The following is a 22,872-nucleotide window of genomic DNA, read 5'->3' as shown; positions in this document are numbered from 1 at the left end:
ATGAGGTTTGCACACACTACATTTAATGCTTTAGTATATCCGGCCCAAACACTCCCTCCAAATGCACCTGGCCCGGCCCCTCAGTCAAATTTTAAAACCAATGTGGCCCGCGAGTCAAAAGGTTTGCCCACCCCTGCACTAAGATGAGAAGATTTGAAATCCACATTTTTATTCGTAAAGTGTGCTTGATGAAAAAAGAAAAAACAGTTCAAGCACATCAGCAAACTAATTTGGTCATGTGCATTATTCAAAAATAAAATACAAAAACCATTTAAAAAACATTAAGATGATTCAAAGCAATTTATAGTTCTGGGTTCTCCTGCATTATTTCGATAAGATTCCTCATGTCTTCGTATTTTATATAAGGCAGTTCTTCTGTTTAGACAAATGAAAACGTTTTAGATGTTATCTGCTGACAGTTTCAACTGTGTCTCCAGTCTTCCTCGGATGCGTCATCCGACATGCTGCTGATGTGTCGGGTTGGTGCATCTGAGGAAGACTGGAGACAGTTGAAACTGTCAGCAGGAAACATCTAAAAAAATTTCACTTGTCCAAACAAAATAAATGCCTTATTTATCTCCTGCATTAGTTGCACTTCTACTTCACACAGCCTGTTGCCACTCCAAATGTTTCTTTGGATTGGATATTTTCTTTTTCCAGGAGAAAACACTTTTTTCTACTATGTACTGTACAATCAATCTTAATGCTACTACAGCTTAATGCTAATAGTGTAACTCAGGGGTGGGCAAACTTTATAACTGGCGGGCCAAATTTGGTTCTAAATTTTGATCGGGGGGCCGAACCAGGAGCAGATGGATATAGTGTTTGTGTGACGTAATAGAAATGACATGTAAAGGTCACTGCATAAAAGCTTTGTGCTTTTAGTCGGTAGTAAAGCATGGACATTCAAAAAAGCTTTTTGAAAACAAATGCATTTATTAACAGCATTAAACAAATATTTCACCAAAAAACTATCAGTGATTCTCATTAAATATGACACTGTTATGAATAATAGTTTCCATCACTTCAGCACCTGCAGGTCAGATTTATGAGATATGCTTATCTAATGAGGCGAAATCACATCAAACGGCAAACATTCTGACCAAATACATCATCTTGAAGAATCAGTGAAAGGATACTTCTAAATAAAGTAATAAAGAAATCAATAGTATTGTTAATTGTACTAAGTTCATCTTGTTTTGCCTTTTTTTAAAATCACTTCACTGGTTTCTTTTATATCAAACAGATTGTTTTAGGTTCATTACCTGACATGTTTCGGCAGTTTCTTCCGCCTTCATCAGAGTGTCACCGATGTGATAGTGGCGCATCTTTATCAGCTGATGGATGAAGGCGTGGCTCACCTGTCAGATTTGACAGGTGAGTCACACCCTCTGCTGTCCATTCACCTCTCCAGAATGCTGTTCCAGGTTGTAGAGAGCATACAGGCTCCCTCATCCCTGTTGATGGTCCTCGGGCCCCGCTTGCGGATCTCAATGGCCTCCCTGATCCAACGCTGATGTTTATTTTCTTCAGTGCGGATGACTCTGGCCTTTTTCCAGTCCATGATGTGGTTTTCTCTTTTACAGTGATCCGTTATGGCTGACTTGTAGTGTTCCTGTTCTGCTTGTAGTTTTATTGCTCTTGTTTGTCTTGTTGCAGTCTCCTTCTCACACTCCTTCTTATGTTCTATTTTTCTTGTGATGAAGTTCCTCCCCGTCTCCCCGATGTATGATTTATTGCATGATTTGCATGGAATTTTGTATATGGAATTGCATTTGTTTTCCGGGTTGACTGTCTTTTGGGTGGACCAGTATTTGACGGAGTGTTGTATGTGGTTTGATAGGTGTGGTTATGTTGTATTTATTTATGGCTCTTTTGATCCGTTCCGTAATTCCTCTCACAAACGGGAAAATCACCATTCCGCTGGGTACTTGTTTCCGTGTTTGTTTCTTTCTTTTCCCCTGTGATTTGTATCTTGTTTTTTACCTGTTCTGCACCTTTAGTTATTGCCCATTGTGGATACTGACATTTTTTGAGTGCATGTTGTATGTATTGTTCTTCCTGTGCTATGTCCTCCGGATCCGTGATTATGGTTGTGCATTCGTATAGTGTTCTGACAACTGACAGTTTATGTATAGTGGGATGTTCTGATGTCCAGAGGAGGTATTGGTCGGTGTGTGTGGGTTTTCTGTGTACTTTTATTTTTATGTCTACGTTGTCTGTGTGGTGTATGTTGATGTCTAGAAAGGCTATGGATCGGTCTGTTTCTTCTTCATGGGTGAATTTGATGTTACCGGTGGTGTCTATGGTGTTGAGATGGTCTGTGAGGTGTTGTGTATGTCCTGTTTTTGTTTTTTCTAGAATGTCATCGACATTGGGGGGATGATGTTTGCTGTGGGTATTAAGTGATTGTATGCCTGTTTATTTTATTTTCAATGAGTAGTGGTTTGGGTAATGCTTTGAGTTTGTTTTTCTTGTCTTCTGTTGGGTCTTTTTGTACTACTTCGTAAGTGTCATCCTGTAGTAACTGTTGCATTGATTCTTCGTAAGTGTCTGTGTCCATAATTACTGTTGTTCTACCTTTGTCCGCTGGGAGGATTGTAATGTCTTTATTTTTTGCTTGTGTGATCATTGCGTTTACTTCCTGGTGGTGATTTTGCCGTTTTTAAAATACCTGCAACTTCATTGCGTAGTGCTGCTTTTTGTCCTGGGTTATGTATTTTTTCACACGCTAACTCCGTGGCTAAAATGAAATCAGACGGATATGTTTTTGGGTGTGATTGCGTAGTTGAGTCCTTTTGCTAGTATGCTGCGTTCTGCCTGGGTGAGTTTGTGGCGTGACATATTGTGAATCCATTTATCGTTGATATGTGTGTGGTCCGGTTGTGCTTTCTTTTGTGCGGTGAGTCTGTCCAATTTCCCGATGTGTCGATTTTTTGTGGCAGCGAATTCCTGTTCGTGTATATTATCTAAATGTCCGTGTAGTGTTGTTTCTGTGTTATTGTCTAGGGCATACTGGTGTTTGAATTGTTCCGTCAGCCGCTGTAGTTCATCGTTGATGTTGAGTTTGTTGGTTGTGCAGCGTATCCGTTCTTTGACCAGAGTCATCCGCACTCTTCTGATAATCCTATCCGCATTCCTGGTCGTGATTGGGTCAGGCTGGCCGGCGTTACCTCTTCGTCTCGGCAGCGTAGATTGAACCTCAGGTGGTTCCAGTAGCGGGCTCGTTTTTTCGTCAGTTTTTCGAGCCGAAATTCCTTGACGCAGTTCTCTCCATAACTTCTTCGTAGTAATTGTACTAAGTTCATCTTGTTTTTCCTTTTTTTAATCACTTCACTGGTTTCTTTTATATCAAACAAATTGTTTTAAGTTCATTACCTGACATGTTTCGGCGGTTTCTTCCGCCTTCATCAGAGTGTCACAGATGTGATAGTGACGCGTCTTTATCAGCTGATGGATGAAGGCGTGGCTCACCTGTCAGATTTGACAGGTGAGTCACGCCCTCTGCAATAGTATTGTTGTTCTCCCTTTTTTGCTCGTGCATCATGGTCTGGAGTAAAATTTGTTGTGGTAATTCTTAGGATAGAGCCGAGGTGTCGGTCCGTTAACCGAGAGCTGTGACGGGCTTTTTTTTTTTTTTTTTTCAAAGTCAAAGTCAGCTTTATTGTCAATTTCTCCACATGCCAAAGACACACAAAGAAACCGAAATATCGTTCCCCCCTATCCCACGGTGACAAGACATGGCTCACAACAGACAAACAACATGTTGTTGACGTTCATGTGGCGGAACGTCTGCTCACACACGTAGGTTGAGCCAAATTGTCCTCTCTCTTTTTTTTTTAAACACTCGGCACTCAGTGTCCACCTTTCTTTTCCTCGGGCCACTCATTTTAGTGGAAGGATTCCAGGGGAAGGTTTGTGGGTGGCATTAACGTAAAATTGTATCTGAAAGCTCAGCGCTCGAGTTACGAGAATGCTGACGTCATAGCCCACACTTGAAATTCGGCACGGATGGAAATAGAACGCGGAGTGCGCCGGGTCCGTACTACTTAGTACGTACACGTACTTGTGAGTGTGCACCGAGCTTTCCAACACGGCTTCCAGGAGTAAATGCGCGGGTGGGCGCTTGCAGGAAAAATGACCCCAAAAAAAGTTCAATAATACAATTTATTCACGTTTGGCGGGCCGGATTAAACGGCCCCGTAGGCCGGATGTGGCCCGCGGGCCGTAGTTTGCCCATGTCTGGTGTAGCTCCATCTTGAAAATACGAATGTCTCTTTCGGTGTCAATGTCCTGAAAACGTGACTTGTGACGCCCCTCCCCCCCCACACACACACACACACACCACACAAAAAAATACATGACTTGACTGCATGAGTGACTCTCCCTGACGACTGGCTGAAGATGACTACTCATGATGTACATTCGTGTTCCAAAATGAAAAAAAGTTGTTTGTTGTGTCCATGTTAGTTGGTAAAAAAGGTGTACTTTATTTTATCTTAAGTCATTTTGTAAAATTTCTGAAATCGGATTGTTGATTGATGACGTGTTGGCTCATGGTAGCTTCAAACTGAAATCTGATGAATGATGCCTTCTTTCTTCTACCATAATGCAAAACATGATTGTGGTTACGCACGTATTAGTGGCACTGCGGGGTCCACCGCTTGACGCTCAGCTGAAGCTTGCTAAGTGTGAGGCTTCACCATGCCGACAATCTACTTCATTAAGTGTATTTGTATGGCTTGGTGGCGGGCAAATCTTGCTTGCTTCCAAACTAGGTAATTTTAGTGTTTGTGAAGGCCTGTGTGAGTGGGTGACATCATTATGCTGGCATGGGTACACTGCTATGTTCAACGGTGTCATGGAAACTCTTCTATTGCCACACAGTCGGACGTGGTTCAGACCGGAACATACCATATTTTTCTGACTATAAGTCGCGTGTTTTTTCATAGCTTGGGTGGGGGGGGGGGCGACTTGTACTCAGGAGCGACTTATATGTGTAATTATTCACAAATTTTTACTTGATCATTAACACATTACTTACTAGTATCACTAGGGTCACTTCACATGTTATTTTCACTTTAAAACGCATGAGGGCGCACTATGGCTGTGGAATAATTGGAGCCTCATTGACAAAGAATTCCATTCACGACTACCTAAGTCAGGAGATTTTATGAATTTGGAGTGATACAGATGGTTCGATAAACTTGTTATTTATGCTATGGTTATTTGATAAATAGTTTATTTAGAGTAGCAACGTCTACTTATGGGGGGGGCATAATCGCTTGCTGTGTTGGCTCATATGTTGAGCTCTTGTTTTGTGAAGTAAAGAGCCGGTTACCAAACCCACGTCTAGTTATATAGTATATGACTATATTGTACTCCCCGGGAGTCCCAGCCGCAATCGCCGGTATACGGGGAGTCCGCACCGCAATCGGCGGCATTCGGGGAGTCTGCGCCGCATTCGGCAGCATGCCTCAATCGGCGGCATACGGGAAGTGACTATAATATATGCGTAGATCTGTGGAATAATTGGAGCCGCAACTGACGACGAGGCTGACGTCAGCGGTGCATGGAGTTCTAGAGACAACAGCTGTTTTTTTTTTGTTTTGTTTTGTTTTTTTAAGTGACACAAAGGACGAATATTTCGATGGATTTAATGATTTGGAATAACACGGATGGTTCGATAAAATTGTTGTTTATATTATTGTTATCTGATATATAGTTAATATCTAGTTATATGGGCCTGTGGAATAATTTGAACTGCAACTGACGACGAGTCCGACGTCAGCAGCGCGCTGCACACAGCGTTGTTTACACAAAGGACGACAAATTCGATCATTGGATTTACTGATTTGGAGTGACACAGATGGTTTGATAAACGTGTTCTTTATGTTATAGTTATTTGAATCACTGTTAATGTTACGTCAGGCCCGTTCTCAGCTCCTCATTTGTGGTTATGTCACGTTAGCATACCGTATCGTTTAGCCTGTTGTTGCTGGTTCATGTTTGTATTTAGTGTTGGATTTTGTCAAATAAATTTCCCTCAAAATGCGACTTAAACTCCGGTGCGACTTATATACCGTACTGGTCCGAATATAAGACGATGTGTTTTGCATTGAAATAAGACTGAAAAATTGGGGGGTCGTCTTATATTCGGGGTCTAGACATTATACCCATTTTCACTTGTGCGCAGCGGTAAGTTAAAGGTTGCTGGTATTGACCGAGTATGTTGCTGTGATCGTGAACGTCTGACACAAAGTGAGTATATACATTTCATTGTTACTACTGTCCACTGTTGTTCAGTTTGTCCTATCGTGGTTTGCTTCGTGTGCGCGCCGTTTGATTGACACCTCCGGGGCGCTCCCTTAAGTTTGCCTCGCATCGTACGAGTAGCCATTACGCAGCGGCACGGCGACTAACGGTCGCCAGCAAATGTATTTTGTTGTCTCGATCGATGACTTATGTTTGGTGTGTTGCCGAGAGTATTTCATTTATGGTTATTTATTATTATTATTTGCCAATAATTCAGTACAGCAATCAAAACTGAACCACGTCTTCCTTCCTGTGTTCTGACTGACACCCAGGGGTGAAAAGAACATAACCATCCGAGCCAACCCCCGAAACAGTCCTCAGGCTCCCCAACAATAGCGGTAGCAGTTTGCATTATTTTATTGCAATGTTTTTCCTTATTCAGATTTGTTTCAAGACTACAGTTAGACTTCACTTTGATGGTTAATGCCATTATTGCAATTTTGTTGTTTTATCACAGTAGATTGGTTTATTTACATTTCAAAAACCAGAAGCCATTCATTTACAAATGTGATTGCATTTTAGTTTACATCTTTAAATGTTCGGCTATTAAGATGTATTAGACAGTTTTTGCATGATTTGAATGAGTCAAAATAACATGCTTTTTCTCTCCAATATACTGTTATAATCATTTTTCAGATGTAATTTTCTGTATACAAATTAAATTTGGTGTTCAAAAAGTATTTTTCCAAACTTGAGTCTTGAAAGAGGGGATCGTCTTATAATCGGGGTCGTCATATTCGGGCCAATACGGTATGCTTTTTTCCCCTTTATGGTGCATTTTATGGCTGATGCGACTCGTATTAGTCCGAAAAATACGGTACATTGTTTGATTTCACATGAATCGGTGCTTAATAGTACTGAACCAAATCGATCCATACCAACAAAAAGAACTGTCGTCGGTACCCATCCCTAATCAGGAGGGAATAAAAATGCATTGGAAACTATTCACTAATTATTTTTATAAGTGCTGAACATGATACAATACCTCTCGGCGTCGATTTTAATGGCCACACAGCATTTTTGCGCCGTCTCAGCAACGCTGTCATCCTCCCAGCTGGCTATCAGGTTTGCTGACTGCTCATCATTACCTATGAGCAGGTAATGCAGAGTAATTTACTGTAAAACATAATCTGTTATATGTTCCTCATCCAGTGTTAGTTGTCAAAATATGCGCAATTTACCCACTTGAAAGATATTTATTGATCCACTGAGGATTACATCTGAATTTTGTTTAATGATCACATGTTTTGCTTTTCTTTATTTTATTTTAAAATTCAGTCATTTGTTAGGTCATCAAGTTTCATTGCTTACGTTAGTCACTGGCAAACAGGTACATGAAGTGCGTTGATATTTGCATTTCACTTCGGTTAAGGATTATGATAAATATATACAAAAATATTGAAATTGTTATTGGAAGTCATAACAAATATATTAGGCACAAAGTTTAATTTCTGAAACAGCCTCTGCACAAATTAAACTGTCAGTTTTAACTTTTTGAAATGCATAAAGCAATCATGGTATGACTTTAATATGCTTTCACTTTAGGGCCCGATGAGCGAACGCAAGTTTCTTATTTAAAATTATTATTCTCCGTAAAGACTCACAGTGACGAACTAAACCTGAACCAAAACTCACCCATTTTTTCACAAACATCAGGCACCACAAAAAAAATATTTTAAAGTCGCCAAGTTCTAGTGTTGCACAGGATACCGGCACCAGTAACATACCTTGATAGTTTGGCATCAAAAACAGCTCGATAACATTTATTTTTAGAACTGGTAAATTTGAAAAAACAAGGACAGCTCACCAGCTCTGTCTTAAAGGCAAGTATACGTGTAAAGCAGCTTGTCGGTATAGAACAAAGGACTTTAGTGCCTGGCATGTTCGCCTCCTTCTCCGTGTGTGTAAATGATCGCTTCCAGGCAGAAAAGTACTCACTGCCACATAAGTGTACCTGCATGATGGTGGACTTGCGCATAGTTACAATGATATAGTAAAGGCGCAACCTAGAGAACTGATGAGATTTCTAAGTCAATTCAGGACAGCCCTAATAATAACAGCAAGATTATAAATAAGCACGTACAGCTCTCCTGACTTAGAAGTGTAAGCCGTTCATTGCAGACCCTTTGATCTACCAAGAGAGTTGATGGTAGTTAGACCTCTGTTTACATACCACCAGATGCTAACGTTAGCATAGCGCTTAGCATCCTGCTGACTACGCTAAACAAACAGCAACTCACCCATCCTGATGGTGTCTTTATAGTTGCCAGCGATTGCCAGGTGTGTCTAAAGTCTGTGCTCCCTAAATTTGTCCAATATATAAACTGTGCCACCAGTAGGGAACAAAACATTGTACTGTGTTAATGCCAATCTCAAACAAGCGTACAAAACTATCCCACTCCCCCACCCCGACACAGTAACAGTAAAGAAACACATTGGGGCCCACCAAAACCAGAAACCCTGGATGAACAACAATGTCCACAATTTCTCCACATCGCCTTCAGGTCTAATAACAAAATCCAATACAGTAAAGCCAGGGCCAACCTAAAGAGAGGCATCAAAGAGGCCAAACTATTCTTTAGAGCAGGGGTCGGGAACCAATGGCTCGCGAGCCAGATATGGATCGCAAGCCAGATATGGCTCTTTTGGTGACTGTGTATGGCTCGCGGACAAATCTGACATTTGTTTACACAACTGAAGTCATGAATAATTTCGCTGTATTATCAAAGTAAAAAATAGACCCACTGAAATCAAAATGTTAAATTAGCTTTCAAAATATAAAATATGATCAAGTTTGCAATCCGTCCCATCTGTTTTCTACCGCTGAAATACACGATTGCGTCTTATCAGCCAATCCCAGCTGCCCTTCGGTGTACAGAAGGGTGACGCCAGGTCGGACAGAAAAAGCGTGATTTTTACTGGACAATACGGTGCCTTCGTGAGAGGTAAAATTCCATCCGCTCTATTTAAAATTACAGCTAGCTAGCTGGTGTGTGCCAGGCAAGCAAGAAAGATGGCAAAGAGAAAAAAAGATGACGATTACCGAACATTTCTGAGTGAGTGGACCGTAGAATTCGCATTTGTAGAGAGAGGAGGCTCTGCTACGTGCCTCATATGCAATGACAAAATTGCTTCAAAGAAACGCTCCAATATCAAGCGCCACTTTGAGACATGACATGCTACATTTACGACCAAATACCCAGCTGAGGACAGCAGAAAGAAAGCGTGTGAAGAGCTCCAGAGGAAGGTCCAAGGTAATCAACAGCAACTCCGTGTATGGATCAGACAAGGTGACTTTAATTCAGCTAGTTCAGCTGGCGCATTAGCAATTGTGAGGATCGGAAAACCTTTCAATTTCACGGATGGCGAGTATTTCAAAACATTTATGCTTGATGTGGCTAATGAACTTTTTGACGACTACATGGACACAGAAAAGATACTCAAACGGATAAAAGACATGCCTCTGTCAGCAAGAACCGTTCACGATTGGGCCATTATGACGCCTGCATGAAGCTCAACCTCACCCCATATCAACCGGACTACAAAGCCATCAGCAAAACGATGTAGCCCCACAAGTTTCATTAATGGTGAGGTTTTTTTCTAGGCTTCAATATTAAAATGTTATTAAAAAGAATACATTAGTACACTGAAAAAATGGTCGGTCTTAATTAAAATGCATGCATTGTATTTAGCCTATCGTTTTTTTTTTTTTTTGTTTCTTTTGTTTTTTTTTAAATGGTATGACTCTCAAAGTAAATTATTTTTTAGAAATGGGCATTTATGGCTCTGTCCGCCAAAAAGGTTCCCGACCCCTGCATTAGAGGATAGTTTGGCCTCAGGGGTGCCAAACCCCTTTCCTCGGGGGCCGCATTCCTACTTGTTTTCCAAGTTTCCCTCATTAAACACACCTTATTCAAATAACCAGTTCATCCTTACGTTCTGGAGGAGCCTGATTTTGACATTTTTTACATAAAAATTCTAAAATATTGCTTTTTATACCAGGTCTGATGTTTGTATAAAGTTTCATGAGTTTTTTCCCAGGTTCGGACCTTCAAAAACAATTTTAATTTTTTTGTATTTATTTTTTGGGGGGGGGACAGCACATTGCCACAACAACCGTGTCTGGCAAAATAAAAGCTTTTAGTAGTTTTTCATCCTAAACATTGTTAGAAAAAACACCCAAAGTTTGAAAACAATCAGATAAAATCTCTTGGAGATGTTCAATAAAATGTAACCTCTATAAGACCATATGGTGCCCAATTCCAAAATCAACTAAAAATGGCAGATTTCCTGTTAGTTTTAACGTATGGCTTTGGTTCTCGTAACTGTTACACATGTGCCCCAATTTTCACAGATCAAGGTGAACTGTACCGTACGTTTTTTTTTTTTTGTTGTTGTTGTTTTTTTACAAAAGTCGCGTGGGACGGATTCCGGAGCTTTGTTCGAGATCTGAGCAAAGATTTTCCGACAATTTAGGTCGAACTCCTAATATGTCGAGTGCCAAGGCCGTTGCGTTCCGTGGTTCGATGTCGTCAGTACAGTGTTTGTAACGCAAGCTCATTTAAAGCCAATTGTGAACTCTCCCACTTTGAAGTTTGTAACTGACTCTAAAAGTTTCTGTCCAAAAATCCTTGAATGGTAAATGGAGGATTGCTTTACAAAACATTTTGGGATCAAAGGCAATTTTGTTCATACACGGTTCGCAGTCCTTTGCCTAGACGCCGAATTTACACAGATACTGAGCGTTTAAGTAAGATCCTAACCTCAATTTTGGGGGCGCAGGCTGTCTCGACCACAGTCCGCTGACACCAATATCGTTAATACAAACTATAGTCTTTGGAGTTGAAATCTAATGGGTTTTCTTTTTTTGTTGCACACATTTTCAATTAGGAGGACGCTAACTCGCCATGTACTCCTACTCATTTCACTGAAAATATTGCTAGGACAATCATATTGGCAAAAATAGAAGCACACACCTGTAATGACGATGACAAAGACAAACTTCCTCTGTTTAGCCAAATCAATGGCATCAGGTATGGATCCACTGAACCAAATCATCGTAAAGGTTATGCTCATACGATCACACACACGCAAGTACGGACACTTATCAAGACACGATTCGCGACTGCTGGGTGATCCATTGCGCGCATGCGCAGAATGCCAATCGGCCATCTTGGCTCGCTTGCTACCGTAACTACACGAGTGCTGTGTCCAAATTAACAGGCTGCTCCCTTCTAAGGCCGGTGCAGGTACCATTTTTTTTTCTTTATCTAAATCAGAAATATACAAACAACATGGCATATCATGAACAATGAGAACACGAAATGTAAGGCACAAGGCACACAGTACCCAACAAACGTCACACATCACCAATAGGTAAACAAAACAAAAATAAATAGACAAAGTATCACCAATAGGTAAACAAAACAAAAATACATAAATCCACAAAGTAAAATAATAATTAAAAGGACAAAATAGCAAACTAGAGACTCAAACAAAATAAATAAATACAAAATAACCTAAAATCGCCCAATTAGAGGTCACCAAAAACATCTAACTCAGTGTATGTATCGAGTAAAGCTACTGCATTTTTCGCTTTCATCAACTTTAAGGAAGAGAGTGGAATAATTTTGGGATCATCAATTACTGCTATTTATATTCAGTTGGTGAATGGTATTAAATTTCGATGTGTGTTTCTCTAAACTGATAAAATACACGGAATTCTACTCGCCTTCCTCTATTCATCTTTTCCACAGCGTTTTGGCGCTAAAGCTCGTCAGGTTTGAACTGAAGGGTTCTAATTTGCAGTGTGTCCTTCTCCGAGACTTTGTCAGGTGGCAATTCAAGATTAACTTTTCTTTTTCTGCTGACTTTAACTTCGCCATTCTAGCCCCATACTGTATCAAGAATTTACCTGTTCCCAGTTTGTACTATAGGACCCTTCTTTATTTGCCTTGTCCTTAAAAAACTTTATTAGACGTATAATTTCACGTTTCATGAGTGCATGGCACAAGAGTGAATAATTTAGTTTCCAATAAGATGATATTTTGGTAAAATATTGTTTGTCTCTGTGTGCCCTGCGATTGGCTGGCAACCGGTTCAGGGTGTCCCCCGCCTACTGCCCGATGACGGCTGGGATAGGCTCCAGCACGCCCGCGACCCCCGTGGGGACTAAGCGGTTCAGAAAATGGATGGATGGATGGTTGTAAAAAGTTACAAGTTAATATATATTGCTCTATGATCTGTAAGAGGCATGAGAATATCGACTGTAATGCTATCTTTGGGCAGACTACAGTAATCCCTCGTTTTTCGCTGGGGTTACGTTCCGACAGGTACAAATCCTGGATAGATGGGAGGTTGATTCCAAGGTGAAATCCGTGAAGTAGAAACCTTTATTTCTTTTACCATTGGTTCAAGATGGCGGCGCGTGCACACGCAGCGGCCACTCTCTGTCCCGTTCGGTGTTGTGTGAGTGTTTACTGAGTGTTTGTCCGGCAGTTTTGTGTGTGTTCGTCTCGTGTGATACGTCGTGCTACTAGTGCGGCGGGCATGTTCTGCTCAACATCGGCGGAAGTGGATTTTATGGCGTTCTGGACTTTGGTGCGGAGAGATTAAGGGCGCTCGGACTGCTTCGTCATGGAGCGACGCCGGACTGGCCTGCTCTTCCTCCCCCGGTTGGACTGTGTCGTGAGCTCGGACTGCTCTGTCCTGGAGCATTGTTGGGATGCGTCGGCAGTGGGTCTGCGAAGCAGCAGAAGAGGGGCCAGCACGGAGACGTCGGGCCAGGCTTGCGGCCAACCCAGCTCGCCCAGCGTTCCATTCTCCTGGCGTACGTTCGTTGGCGACAAGATGGGTTGCGTTCGTCTGATAGGATCCACGAACCGGACAGTGCGTGCCTGCTGTGTGCTCGTGTTCACAGTGGCCTGGTTGACTGTCATCTTACCGGACTCTGCTGTGCATCGGGAGCGGCTAGCGTGCTATCACGCTTATTGTTCATTGATGTTGACTTCTTGTGTTATTTTTCCTGTGTTGTTTACTTGTATGTGCGTTGTGAACTCTGTCTTGTCACCCTGGGATAGTGAGAAACGTAATTTCGATCTCTTTGTGTGTCTTGACATGCGGAGGAATTGACAATAAAGGAGACTTTGACTTTGACTTTGATTATTATACAGGTATAACATTGAAACCAAAGGACACAACTTGTTTTCAGGCCCAAGCATTTGTTTAACAAAAAAACACTTTCTTGCAGAAAACTACAGTAAAATGATAATTTTAATCATCAGTACGTACCTCTGTGGCCTGACTCCGCTATGTAGTGTCTTTTTCATCTGAAGCCATAACACAATGCACTGTGAAAAAAAATCCGTGAAGCAGCGAGGCAGTAAAAGATAAACCATGATCTAGCAAGGATGACTGTATTTGAAATTAGCCACTAATCAATACGCAATTTTTTAAAAACCAGAGCGGTTCCTCAATGTAAATGAAACCTTCTCTGGAAATTTTGTTTGCTAAGTCATTCAAATTGCCTCCATTCTCAAATTTATTCGAAAATGTTATGTTGGGGTTCACCTGTCCATAGTCTCATTTAAGATTCAAGATTCAAGAAGATCCAAGAATTTGTATTGGCCATGTTTGAGCATGCCAAACAAGGAATTTGACTTCGGTACATCTCAGCCTCGGTTCAACATTTAGGTGACGAACAACACTCAGGACATGTGCGAAAATTGACAAATATCCTCAAACATCCCCTGATCTTAAACTCCCAGGAGGGCAAGGAAAAACTCAAAACTCCTACTAGGGGAAATGAGAAACCTTGAGAAGAGACCACAGATGGGAGGATCCCTCTTCTAGGATGACCAGGCTGCAATGGATGCAGAGTGGATGCAGAGTGGACACATAGTACCGTAATTATCGGACTTTAAGTCGCTCGCTCTGGAGTATAAGTCGCAACAGCCATGAAATGCCCCAAAAAGTGAAAAAAAACATATAACATACAAAAACAAAAATACAAAAATATAAAAACATATAAGTCGCTCCGGAGTATAAGTCGCATTTTGGAGGGCAATTTATTCGACAAAATCCCACACCAAGAACAGTCATGAACGAGCAACAACAGGCTAAACGATAGCAACAACAGGCTAAACGTATGCTAACGTGACAAACACAAACAAAGAGCTGAGAATGTGCCTGACGTAACATATAGAGTTATTAAAGAGAACTATTATATAAATAACACGTTTATAAAACCATCGGTGTCACTCCAATTCATTAAATCCTTCGATCGTTCTTTGTCAACAATGAGTGCGCGCGGCTGATGGCGCTTGCACTTCAAAATATTCCACAGGCCCTTATAACGATATATAAAATATATTTCAAATAACTATTATATAAGCAATATTATCAAATCATCTGTGCACTTTAAATCATTAAATCCATCGATCAAATTCCTCGTCCTTTGTCAGCCTCGTCGTTATTCCACAGATCTACTATATAACTGTCAGGCGCAGAGCAGGGAGAGGACTCGAATGCAGAGAGTTCAATGTCCAAAAAGGCTTTTATTGTCTCCACTGACAGTCGAACAAAAAACGCCTCACTAGGAGGGAAAAAAGGGAAAACAAAGGCGCCTCGAACCGAGGGAGAAAAAGGGGAAATCAAAGCGCCTCAAACCGAGGGAAATACAAAAACAAGGTAGCGATGTAACCAAGTTAACATCGGTGATCAAAGTCGCTCAAACAAGGCTTCTACGTGGAACTCGAGGGTTTCGTGATCGCTAGTGTTCTGACAAGGCAAGACGCACTGGCACTGGATACTAGGAAAGACGCGGGTTATATGGACACAGGAGGGGAACACAGGTGAAGACAGTTGGTCATTGACGCAGGTGCACACACTTGGAATCAGGGGTTCACGTGACCGGACGCACAGGGGAAGGACACACGGACTGGAACGAGAGGAAAATCACAATAAAACAGGAAATGATCCGGACGACACATGACAGCATGACAATAACTATATTGTAGCGTTAACAAAGTACAAGGAAAGACGTGGGTTTGGTAAACGGCTCTTTATTTAACAAAGCAAACTTCCAAGCATGTGGCGGCGTGGACTTCCAGCCACCGATGTGGAAGAGAGCTCCATACAATAGGACCGGGCGGGCGTAAAAGCCATGTCCGAGCCCCATGCACCGTCTGCAGACAGCCACCCGGCCGAGCGCCGGCCCCCGACTTCGATCCACGGAGGTGAACGAGAGCTCAGTAGAGTAGGACCGGGCGTCCGTAAAAGCCATAATAGTTTTTCAAACCTTCTATGTCACTCCAAATCCTTAATTTCTTCAATCTCTGCGTCCTCCGTGTCACTTAGAAACAAAGCCGCTAATGATGCCGGTAGTACGTACGTGGGTACGTTTGTCCTTTATGTAAACAACAGCCGCTTGACGTCACTTGAAATTCAAATTACAGTAATGCTTTGTACATCACGGTTCTCCAAACTTTCTTTCTGCTGCTCGATTACTGTTTTCAGCTGCATATTTTACAACTTGAAGTTTGTTACCTGCAAAATATGAGTTTCTTTTTGGTGCCATTTTTCTTAAGCCCTTCCCATTTAGAGCGCCCTCATCTAGTTTCGTCTGAAAATATTTTTCTTTTTCAGATGTAGTTTTTTTGTTTTGTTTATTTGGTTGTTTCATCAATGTCAAAGTCTGCTTATTGTCGATTTCTTCATATGACAAGACACATGTTCCCACTATCCCACGGTGACAAGACATAGTACACAATATGCATACAAGTAAACAACACAAAAAAAAAACAAGAAGGCACAAACAATGAATAAATAAGAGTGATGAATAAATAATAAATAAACAAATAACATAATAAATATAAGAGGGGCAAAAATGGAGCAAGTGTGCATACAGCAGACAGTGGACTTGGATATAGCGCTTTAAAGTGTTAATTGCTTTATTTGATTTTTTCTCTATTTTTTATGTTTTGAATATGTTCAAGATATAAAAGCATGTGAAGTGATCAACTATACTAAAAATAACATGTGAAGTGGTCAACTATACTTGTAAGTAAGTGATGTGTTAATGATCAAGTAAAAATGTGTGAAAAAAAACATATATAAGTCGGCCCCCCCACCCAAACTATGAAAAAAAACGCGACTTATAGTCCGAAAATTACGGTACACATAATATAGACAATTCAAAATAAAGCATCGAGAGCAGGATGTTATTGCACAGCAATGTCTCTGAGACTCTAAGAGGGGTGTGGGTTCATCAGAGTGACAGCCTGGGGGAAGAAGCTGTCTCTGTGTCTGCTGGTTTTGCGTAGAGAGCTCTGTAACGCCGTCCGGAGGGGAGTAGTTCAAACAGGCTGCTTTTCCTGGTCCTGGACAGGTACAAGTCCTGGATAGATGGGAGGTTGATTCCAATTATCTTTTCTGCAGTCCTGATTGTCCGTTGCAGTCTGTGCTTGTCTTGTTTAGAGGCCGATCCAAACCAGACAGTGATGGAGGTGCAGAGGATAGACTGGATGATGGCAGTATAGAAGGTCTTTAGCAGCTCCAGTGGCAGGTTGAACTTCCTGAGCTGTCTCAGAAAGTACAGCCTCTGCTTGGCCTTCTTCCGGACAGAGTCTATGTGGCTGGTCCAGTTCAGGTCCCGAGAGATTGTGGATCCCAGGAACTTGAAGGTGTCTGTTGAGAGAATAGTATTCCTGCGGATAGTGAGGGGTGAAAGTGGTGAAGGGTCTCGCCTGAAGTCCACTGTCATCTCCATGGTCTTGAGCAGGTTCAGCTCCAGGTGGTTTTGGCTGCACCAGTGGACCAGCCGCTCCACCTCCTGTCTGTAGGCAGTGTCGTCTTCGTCCCGGATCAGTCCAATGAGAGTGGTGTCATCTGCATACTTCAGGAGCTTCACAGAAGAGTCGCCTGAGGAGCAATCGTTAGTGTAGTGAGAGAAGAGCAGTGGGGAGAGGACGCACCCCTGGAAGGCGCCAGTATTGGTGGTCCAGGTGTTGGATGTGATGGACCCCAGCCTCACACGCTGTCTCCTGTTGGTCAGGAACCTGGTGATCCACTGACAGGTGGAGGCAGGCATCGCAAGCTGGATGAGCTTCTGTTGGAGGATGTCAGGAGCCATGGTGTTGAACGCCGAGCTGAAGTCCACAAACAGGATCCTGGCGTACGTTCCTGGGGTGTCCAGGTGGTGCAGGATGTAGTGCAGTCCCACGTTGACCGCATCCTAACATTAAAGTCACCCCGAATTAAGAGAATTAAATTGGGATATTTAGAAAGCCAAAAAGTGATCCTCTTAACTAAAGAATCGAGTAGTTTATCATTTTTAGGTTTGGTATTATAATCATTGGCAACTAAAAGAATGTTGTGATTGCATTCAAATACAGGAACTATGTATTGGCCTAAACTTTAGGTATGGACAAACTACGGCCTGCGGGCCACATCCGGCCCACTGGGCTGTTTCATCCGGCCCACCAACCCTGAATAGATTATATTGTTAAACTTTTTTTTTTGTCGGTCATTTTCCCTGCAATGACTGCGTTTCCCCAGTAGATGGGGAACCGCCCGCGCATTTATTACCGGAACCCGTGTCAGAAAGCTCGGTGCACACTCACAAGTGCGTGTACGTACTCAGTAGTACGGATACGCCGCACTCCGTGCTCTATTTGTATTAGTGCAGAATTTAGAGTGTAGGCTGTGACGTCAGCATTGTCGTAATTCACGCGCTGAGCTTTCAGATACCGTTTTACGCTAAAGCCACCTACAAACCTTCCCCTGGAATCCTTCCATTAAAATGAGTGGCCCATGGAAAAGAAAGGCGGACACTGAGTGCCGAGTGTTTAAAAAAAGAGTGGACAATTTTGCTCGACCTATGCTACTTGACGTTCAGCGACATGAACATCAACATGTCACAGATCTAGGTTAACGGACCAACACCTCGGCTCTATCCTAAGAATTGCCACAACAAATTTTACTCCAGACTATGATGCACTAGCAAAAAAAGTGAGACCAACTGTTATATCCTTACTATTTTCCAGGTTCTTATATAACAAGAATAGGTCGGACAACGGCGTGAAGGTTAACTGGTTTATTCTTTAACCGCAGTGCGTTAACAGGGCGCACGCACACCAGGGACGCTATCCCTCCCCTGCATCATGAAAAGGGGAAAAACAAATTCAATTGTTTTTATTATAAAGTCATTTTCCTTTTAATTTCAATAATTTTGTATCATTTTGAACCAAAATCGCTGAATGTTTAAAGTTATTTTAAAACCGAAGACGAGTCGCTTGGAGGAGCCAAAGTCCTGTCTAGCCTCGTCTGAGGATTGCGTAATCACACGGCTGCCTATGTTGATAGGGTATGCAGTCAGACTGAACTGCTCTCTTAATTTCCGTAGTTAAGCTGGTGTATATAATATCTTGTGTTTTTTGTCATCTGACTGTAACGTCATGTTTCTTTAGATCAAGGGTGGGCAATTAATTTTTACAAGGGGCCACATGAAAAAACCTCAGTTGTGTCAGAGGGCCACACCTACGATAACTTAAACCTGCTCAATTTTCTTCCATTGTAAAATGCACTAAATTATTTATTTTAAATAGCTGGTACTGGTAATTAGAAGAATACAATATTCTGTTTATATTTATATTAAGCTGTGTGAAATTGTGGTGTATAGGTCAAATAAAAACACAATCATTAATCAGTATAATTTATTCTTAACTTCTTTAACTTTTCCTCAAATGACAAAGCTGCGTCTCTGGGTGTGAAGTTTGATAAAAAGTCCTTGTTGGGCTTGCAGTTTTGCTAGCAATGCATCAGCCTCTGTTGCGCGCTGTTTATCAGACAGATGTATTTTTTCATGTTTGGTTGTGTAGTGGCGACTCAAATTATATTCTTTAAACACAGCGACCTGTGTACCACAAATTAGCACAAGGCTTTACCTTTCATTTCTGTAAAGAAATACTTGGCAGTCCATGTCTTGTTGAAAACACGGCGCTCCTTGTCAACTTTTCTTTTCTGAGGGTCAGCACACATTTCTCGGGCAGCATTACTTCGCAGTGTTCACCTTCACGCACAGCTCACATACACGTACGCTACACGGAAGTGCGACGCCTTTCAAAATAAAAGCAAAACAGTTGTATTGCACGCATGACACTTTTTTTTTTTTTAATTAAGTAGTAATCAAATATCATTTACGATTGGCCTCATGCGGGCCGGACAGGGACGCACAAAGGCCCGCGGGCCTTAATTTGCACAGGTCTGGGTTAGAAACTCTCCTTTAACCCCGTTGCCGGGACGCAGCCCTCATGGGGAGACGAGAGTTTCCAGGTCGGGGCGAAAGAAGACTTGTCCGAGACTAACCGCTGTTTACACAACCAACTGTTTAGATTGATTCGTCTTTAGCGAGCGCCAGCCCCTTTAAAGCCAACCTGAAACCGGTGCAGGGTAAACCACTTTGTCGAGACCCGGAATCAGGATGACCCCGCCTGTTTTAGCGACTCAACTTTCTGTTTCGATTTGTCGCTCTTTTATCCGCGCAGAAGAATTTAGCTATCCTTGGTAGGATCGCAAGGGCTTGTTTTGTAAACTAGCGCGCTTCCGCGCCAGCTGGGCCAAGATAACTATCGGAGAATATATGACAGTACCGATGTATAGAGGTCAACTTGTCTTATATTAAAGACTCGAATAATTTAATAGGTCAACTTGTCTTCATAGTATATTGAAGAGTCAAATGATTTAAGAATTACAATAGGATATAAGAACATTTAATGCCCAACTATAAAGTATATCTAATAATGACTTCAAATTTCCACGCTAACAGAATTTATATTCGATATGATTCTCATGTAATTGATTTTCCTAATAATTTAGTATAAAGCTAAACACAGCCTTTGCCACTGAATTAACTAAATAAATGAATTATAAATCATCCAACCCTGCTCCATTTATTAAGATATGAAACAGGACGGATATAGCTTAAATAATTAACTGACAATAAATCCACAATTTAACCAGTCTACTCATGGTTCAATTCTTCAGCAGTTAATTATTTGGCCCGTTTTAGATTACACAGGGATGAGAATTTTCGGCACATCTGCGGATTTCCGTGTTTTTTTCCGTCAAGAGTATTTTCATGAATCCATCCATCCAGCTTCTTCCGCTTATCCGGGGTCGGGTCGCGGGGGCCGCAGCTTTAGGAGGGACTCCCAGACTTCCCTCTCCCCAGCCACTTCATCCAGCTCATCCCGGGGGATCCCAAGGCGTTCCCAGGCCAGCGGAGAGACATAGTCTCTCCAGCCCGTCCTGGGTCGTCCCCGGGGTCTCCTACCGGTGGGACTTGTCCGGAACACCTCCCCAGGGAGGCGTCCAGGAGGCATCCTGATGAGATGCCCGAGCCACCTCATCTGGCCACCTCATCTGGCTCCTCTCAATGTGGAGGAGCAGCGGCTCTACTGGGAGTCTCTCCTGGATGACCGAGCTTCTCACCTTATCTCTAAGGGAGAGGCCGGACAACCTGCGGAGAAAACTCATTTCGGCCGCTTGTATCCTGGATCTCCTTCTTTCGGTCACGACCCATAGCTCGTGACCATAGGTGAGGGTAGGAGCATAGGTTGCCGGACCTCATTGTCTACATCCGGTTCCGTTGAATGCTAAGCTGCTAGCTAGCTCGCACCGCGCTCGTCAACACGGTCATTTTCAACTCTAAAGCGAAATACTATCAAACCACGCCAGATCCGCGGCCGCCAGATCCGCGGCCGCCACTGGGAATCCTCCCGGCGCAATTGGACTCGCGGTCGCATTAGTGTCCCACTCCAACGTCGCCGGATTCGCTGCCGTTGCCGGACCTCGAGCCAACAACGCTGGACCCGCTGTCGGTGCTGCACTTCGTCCCAGCAACGCTGGACCTGTGACCGTCGGTGACTGCGTGCCAGTAACGCCGGACCTGCGGTCTACACCGGACCTCCAGGAGGCTAACACCATCAGCCCCAGGAGGAGAGCTACCATCTGGCCCAGTGTGCTAGCACAACCAGCCCCTGGAAGAGAGCTAACATCAGGCTCAGTAAGCTAGTACCACCAACCCCTAGAGGACAACCACCACCAGGCTCAGCAGACTACCATCACCAGGCTCAGGAGGATAGCCACCACTAGCACCAGTGAGTTGGCACCACCAGCCGCCCTAGGAGGTCATCTGACACCGGGTTGTGTGGGATAGCATCTCCAGCCCCAGGAAGAAAGCTATCATCAGGTATAGGTTGATAGTCAGGATGGCCATGAAATTGCTCCAGAAGGACATGGAGGAACTGAAGCTATCAATGGAAGTGATGTCTTCAACTCTTGAAACCATAATGAAGCAACAGGCCATTATCACAGAGCTGATGGGAGAGGTGAAGCAGCTCAAACAATTAAATACTGAACAAAATAAGAAAATAGTCACCCTGGAAAATAGATTAGACAACTTGGAGCAGTATTCCAGAATGAGCGATGTCATCATCACAGGTTTAAAGATTAAACCACAAAGTTCCCAGCAGGCTGTGAAAGGCCTTGCTTCAGAGGACTATCCTGAACATGAGGAGACAACCGAGGAGCAGGTAAAATCTTTCCTCCACAGCAAAGACATCGTCATTGACACTACCAATATTGAGGCATGCCACACTCTGCCAACGAGGAGTCTAGATAGCAAGATACCACCTATAATTGTTCGTTTTACAAATAGGAAAAGTAAGATAAATCTACTCAAACAAGGTAGGAAATTAAAAGGCACGAACGTATACATGAATGAACACCTCACCAAGAAAAATGGTGAAATAGCTAAAAAAACAAGAGCTCTTAAGAAAAACGGTAAAATACAGTCCACTTGGACTGCAGGTTGTAAAGTATTCATCAAACCTGTTGGAGCAGCAGAGAGTTCTCATGGTTTCTGCATTAGTGCCATAGAGCAACTTAAGCGGTATGAAGGAGATCAGTAACCTGTACATCATTACTTAGAACCTCAAGTTGTGATACTTTTATATCATGGAAGGTAAAAAACCTGGTGAACTTATCAATCTATCATGAACAGTACTGACAAATGCCTTTCCTTTCCAACTGGTCTGTTTAACAAACAAGCACTAATAGCTGAAAATGAAGAACTTGATTTGAAAACATTTGATTACACTGATCATAAGGGATTTGATATAGAGAACAATATTGATCCTGTGAATAACTTCTTTATCAACTACAATCAAACGAACTGTAAATACTATACTGTAGAGCAATTTAGCGAGAATGTAGCAACAAATAGGGCAATGTCAATTATACATTTTAATAGTAGGAGCTTGAAAGCAAACATCTCTAAGATCAAACAATGTTTAAAAGATATGAATAATCCGTTTACTGTTATTGCAATATCTGAAACCTGGTTAAAGGAAGATCAGGCTGAAAAGATTGACATAGAGGGGTATGAGAGTTATACATTAAATAGGATGGGAAAAAGATGCGGAGGGGTTGCTCTATTCATAGACAAAAACTGCAAGTGTAAGATATTAAGAAATATGTCTCAAGCAAAAGATAATC

At 42.3% G+C, this 22,872-nt stretch overlaps 1 protein-coding gene across 3 annotated transcripts in view; it reads right to left on the bottom strand.

Moving 5' to 3' along the window:
- The window catches only part of ubxn4 (UBX domain protein 4), a 91,533-nt gene extending 80,072 nt beyond the window's left edge, over nt 1–11,461 (bottom strand). For 2 of the 3 annotated variants that reach the window (XM_049727698.1, XM_049727699.1), the window contains exons 1-2: nt 11,292–11,458; nt 7,301–7,403 (exon numbers count right to left, since the gene is read on the bottom strand). In XM_049727698.1, coding sequence (XP_049583655.1) covers nt 7,301–7,403; nt 11,292–11,391 — 203 coding nt within the window. In that variant the 5' untranslated portion in view covers nt 11,392–11,458. Of the gene's footprint in view, nt 1–7,300; nt 7,404–11,291 lie in introns of all 3 variants that reach the window. The other variant, XM_049727700.1, reaches the window with a different exon arrangement.
- Nucleotides 11,462–22,872: the final 11,411 nt, after the last annotated feature.

This window comes from Syngnathus scovelli, chromosome 8 (genome assembly GCF_024217435.2).
Source record: "Syngnathus scovelli strain Florida chromosome 8, RoL_Ssco_1.2, whole genome shotgun sequence".
Classification (NCBI taxonomy): domain Eukaryota; kingdom Metazoa; phylum Chordata; class Actinopteri; order Syngnathiformes; family Syngnathidae; genus Syngnathus; species Syngnathus scovelli.
This window is presented reverse-complemented; position numbering and strand designations above follow the sequence as displayed.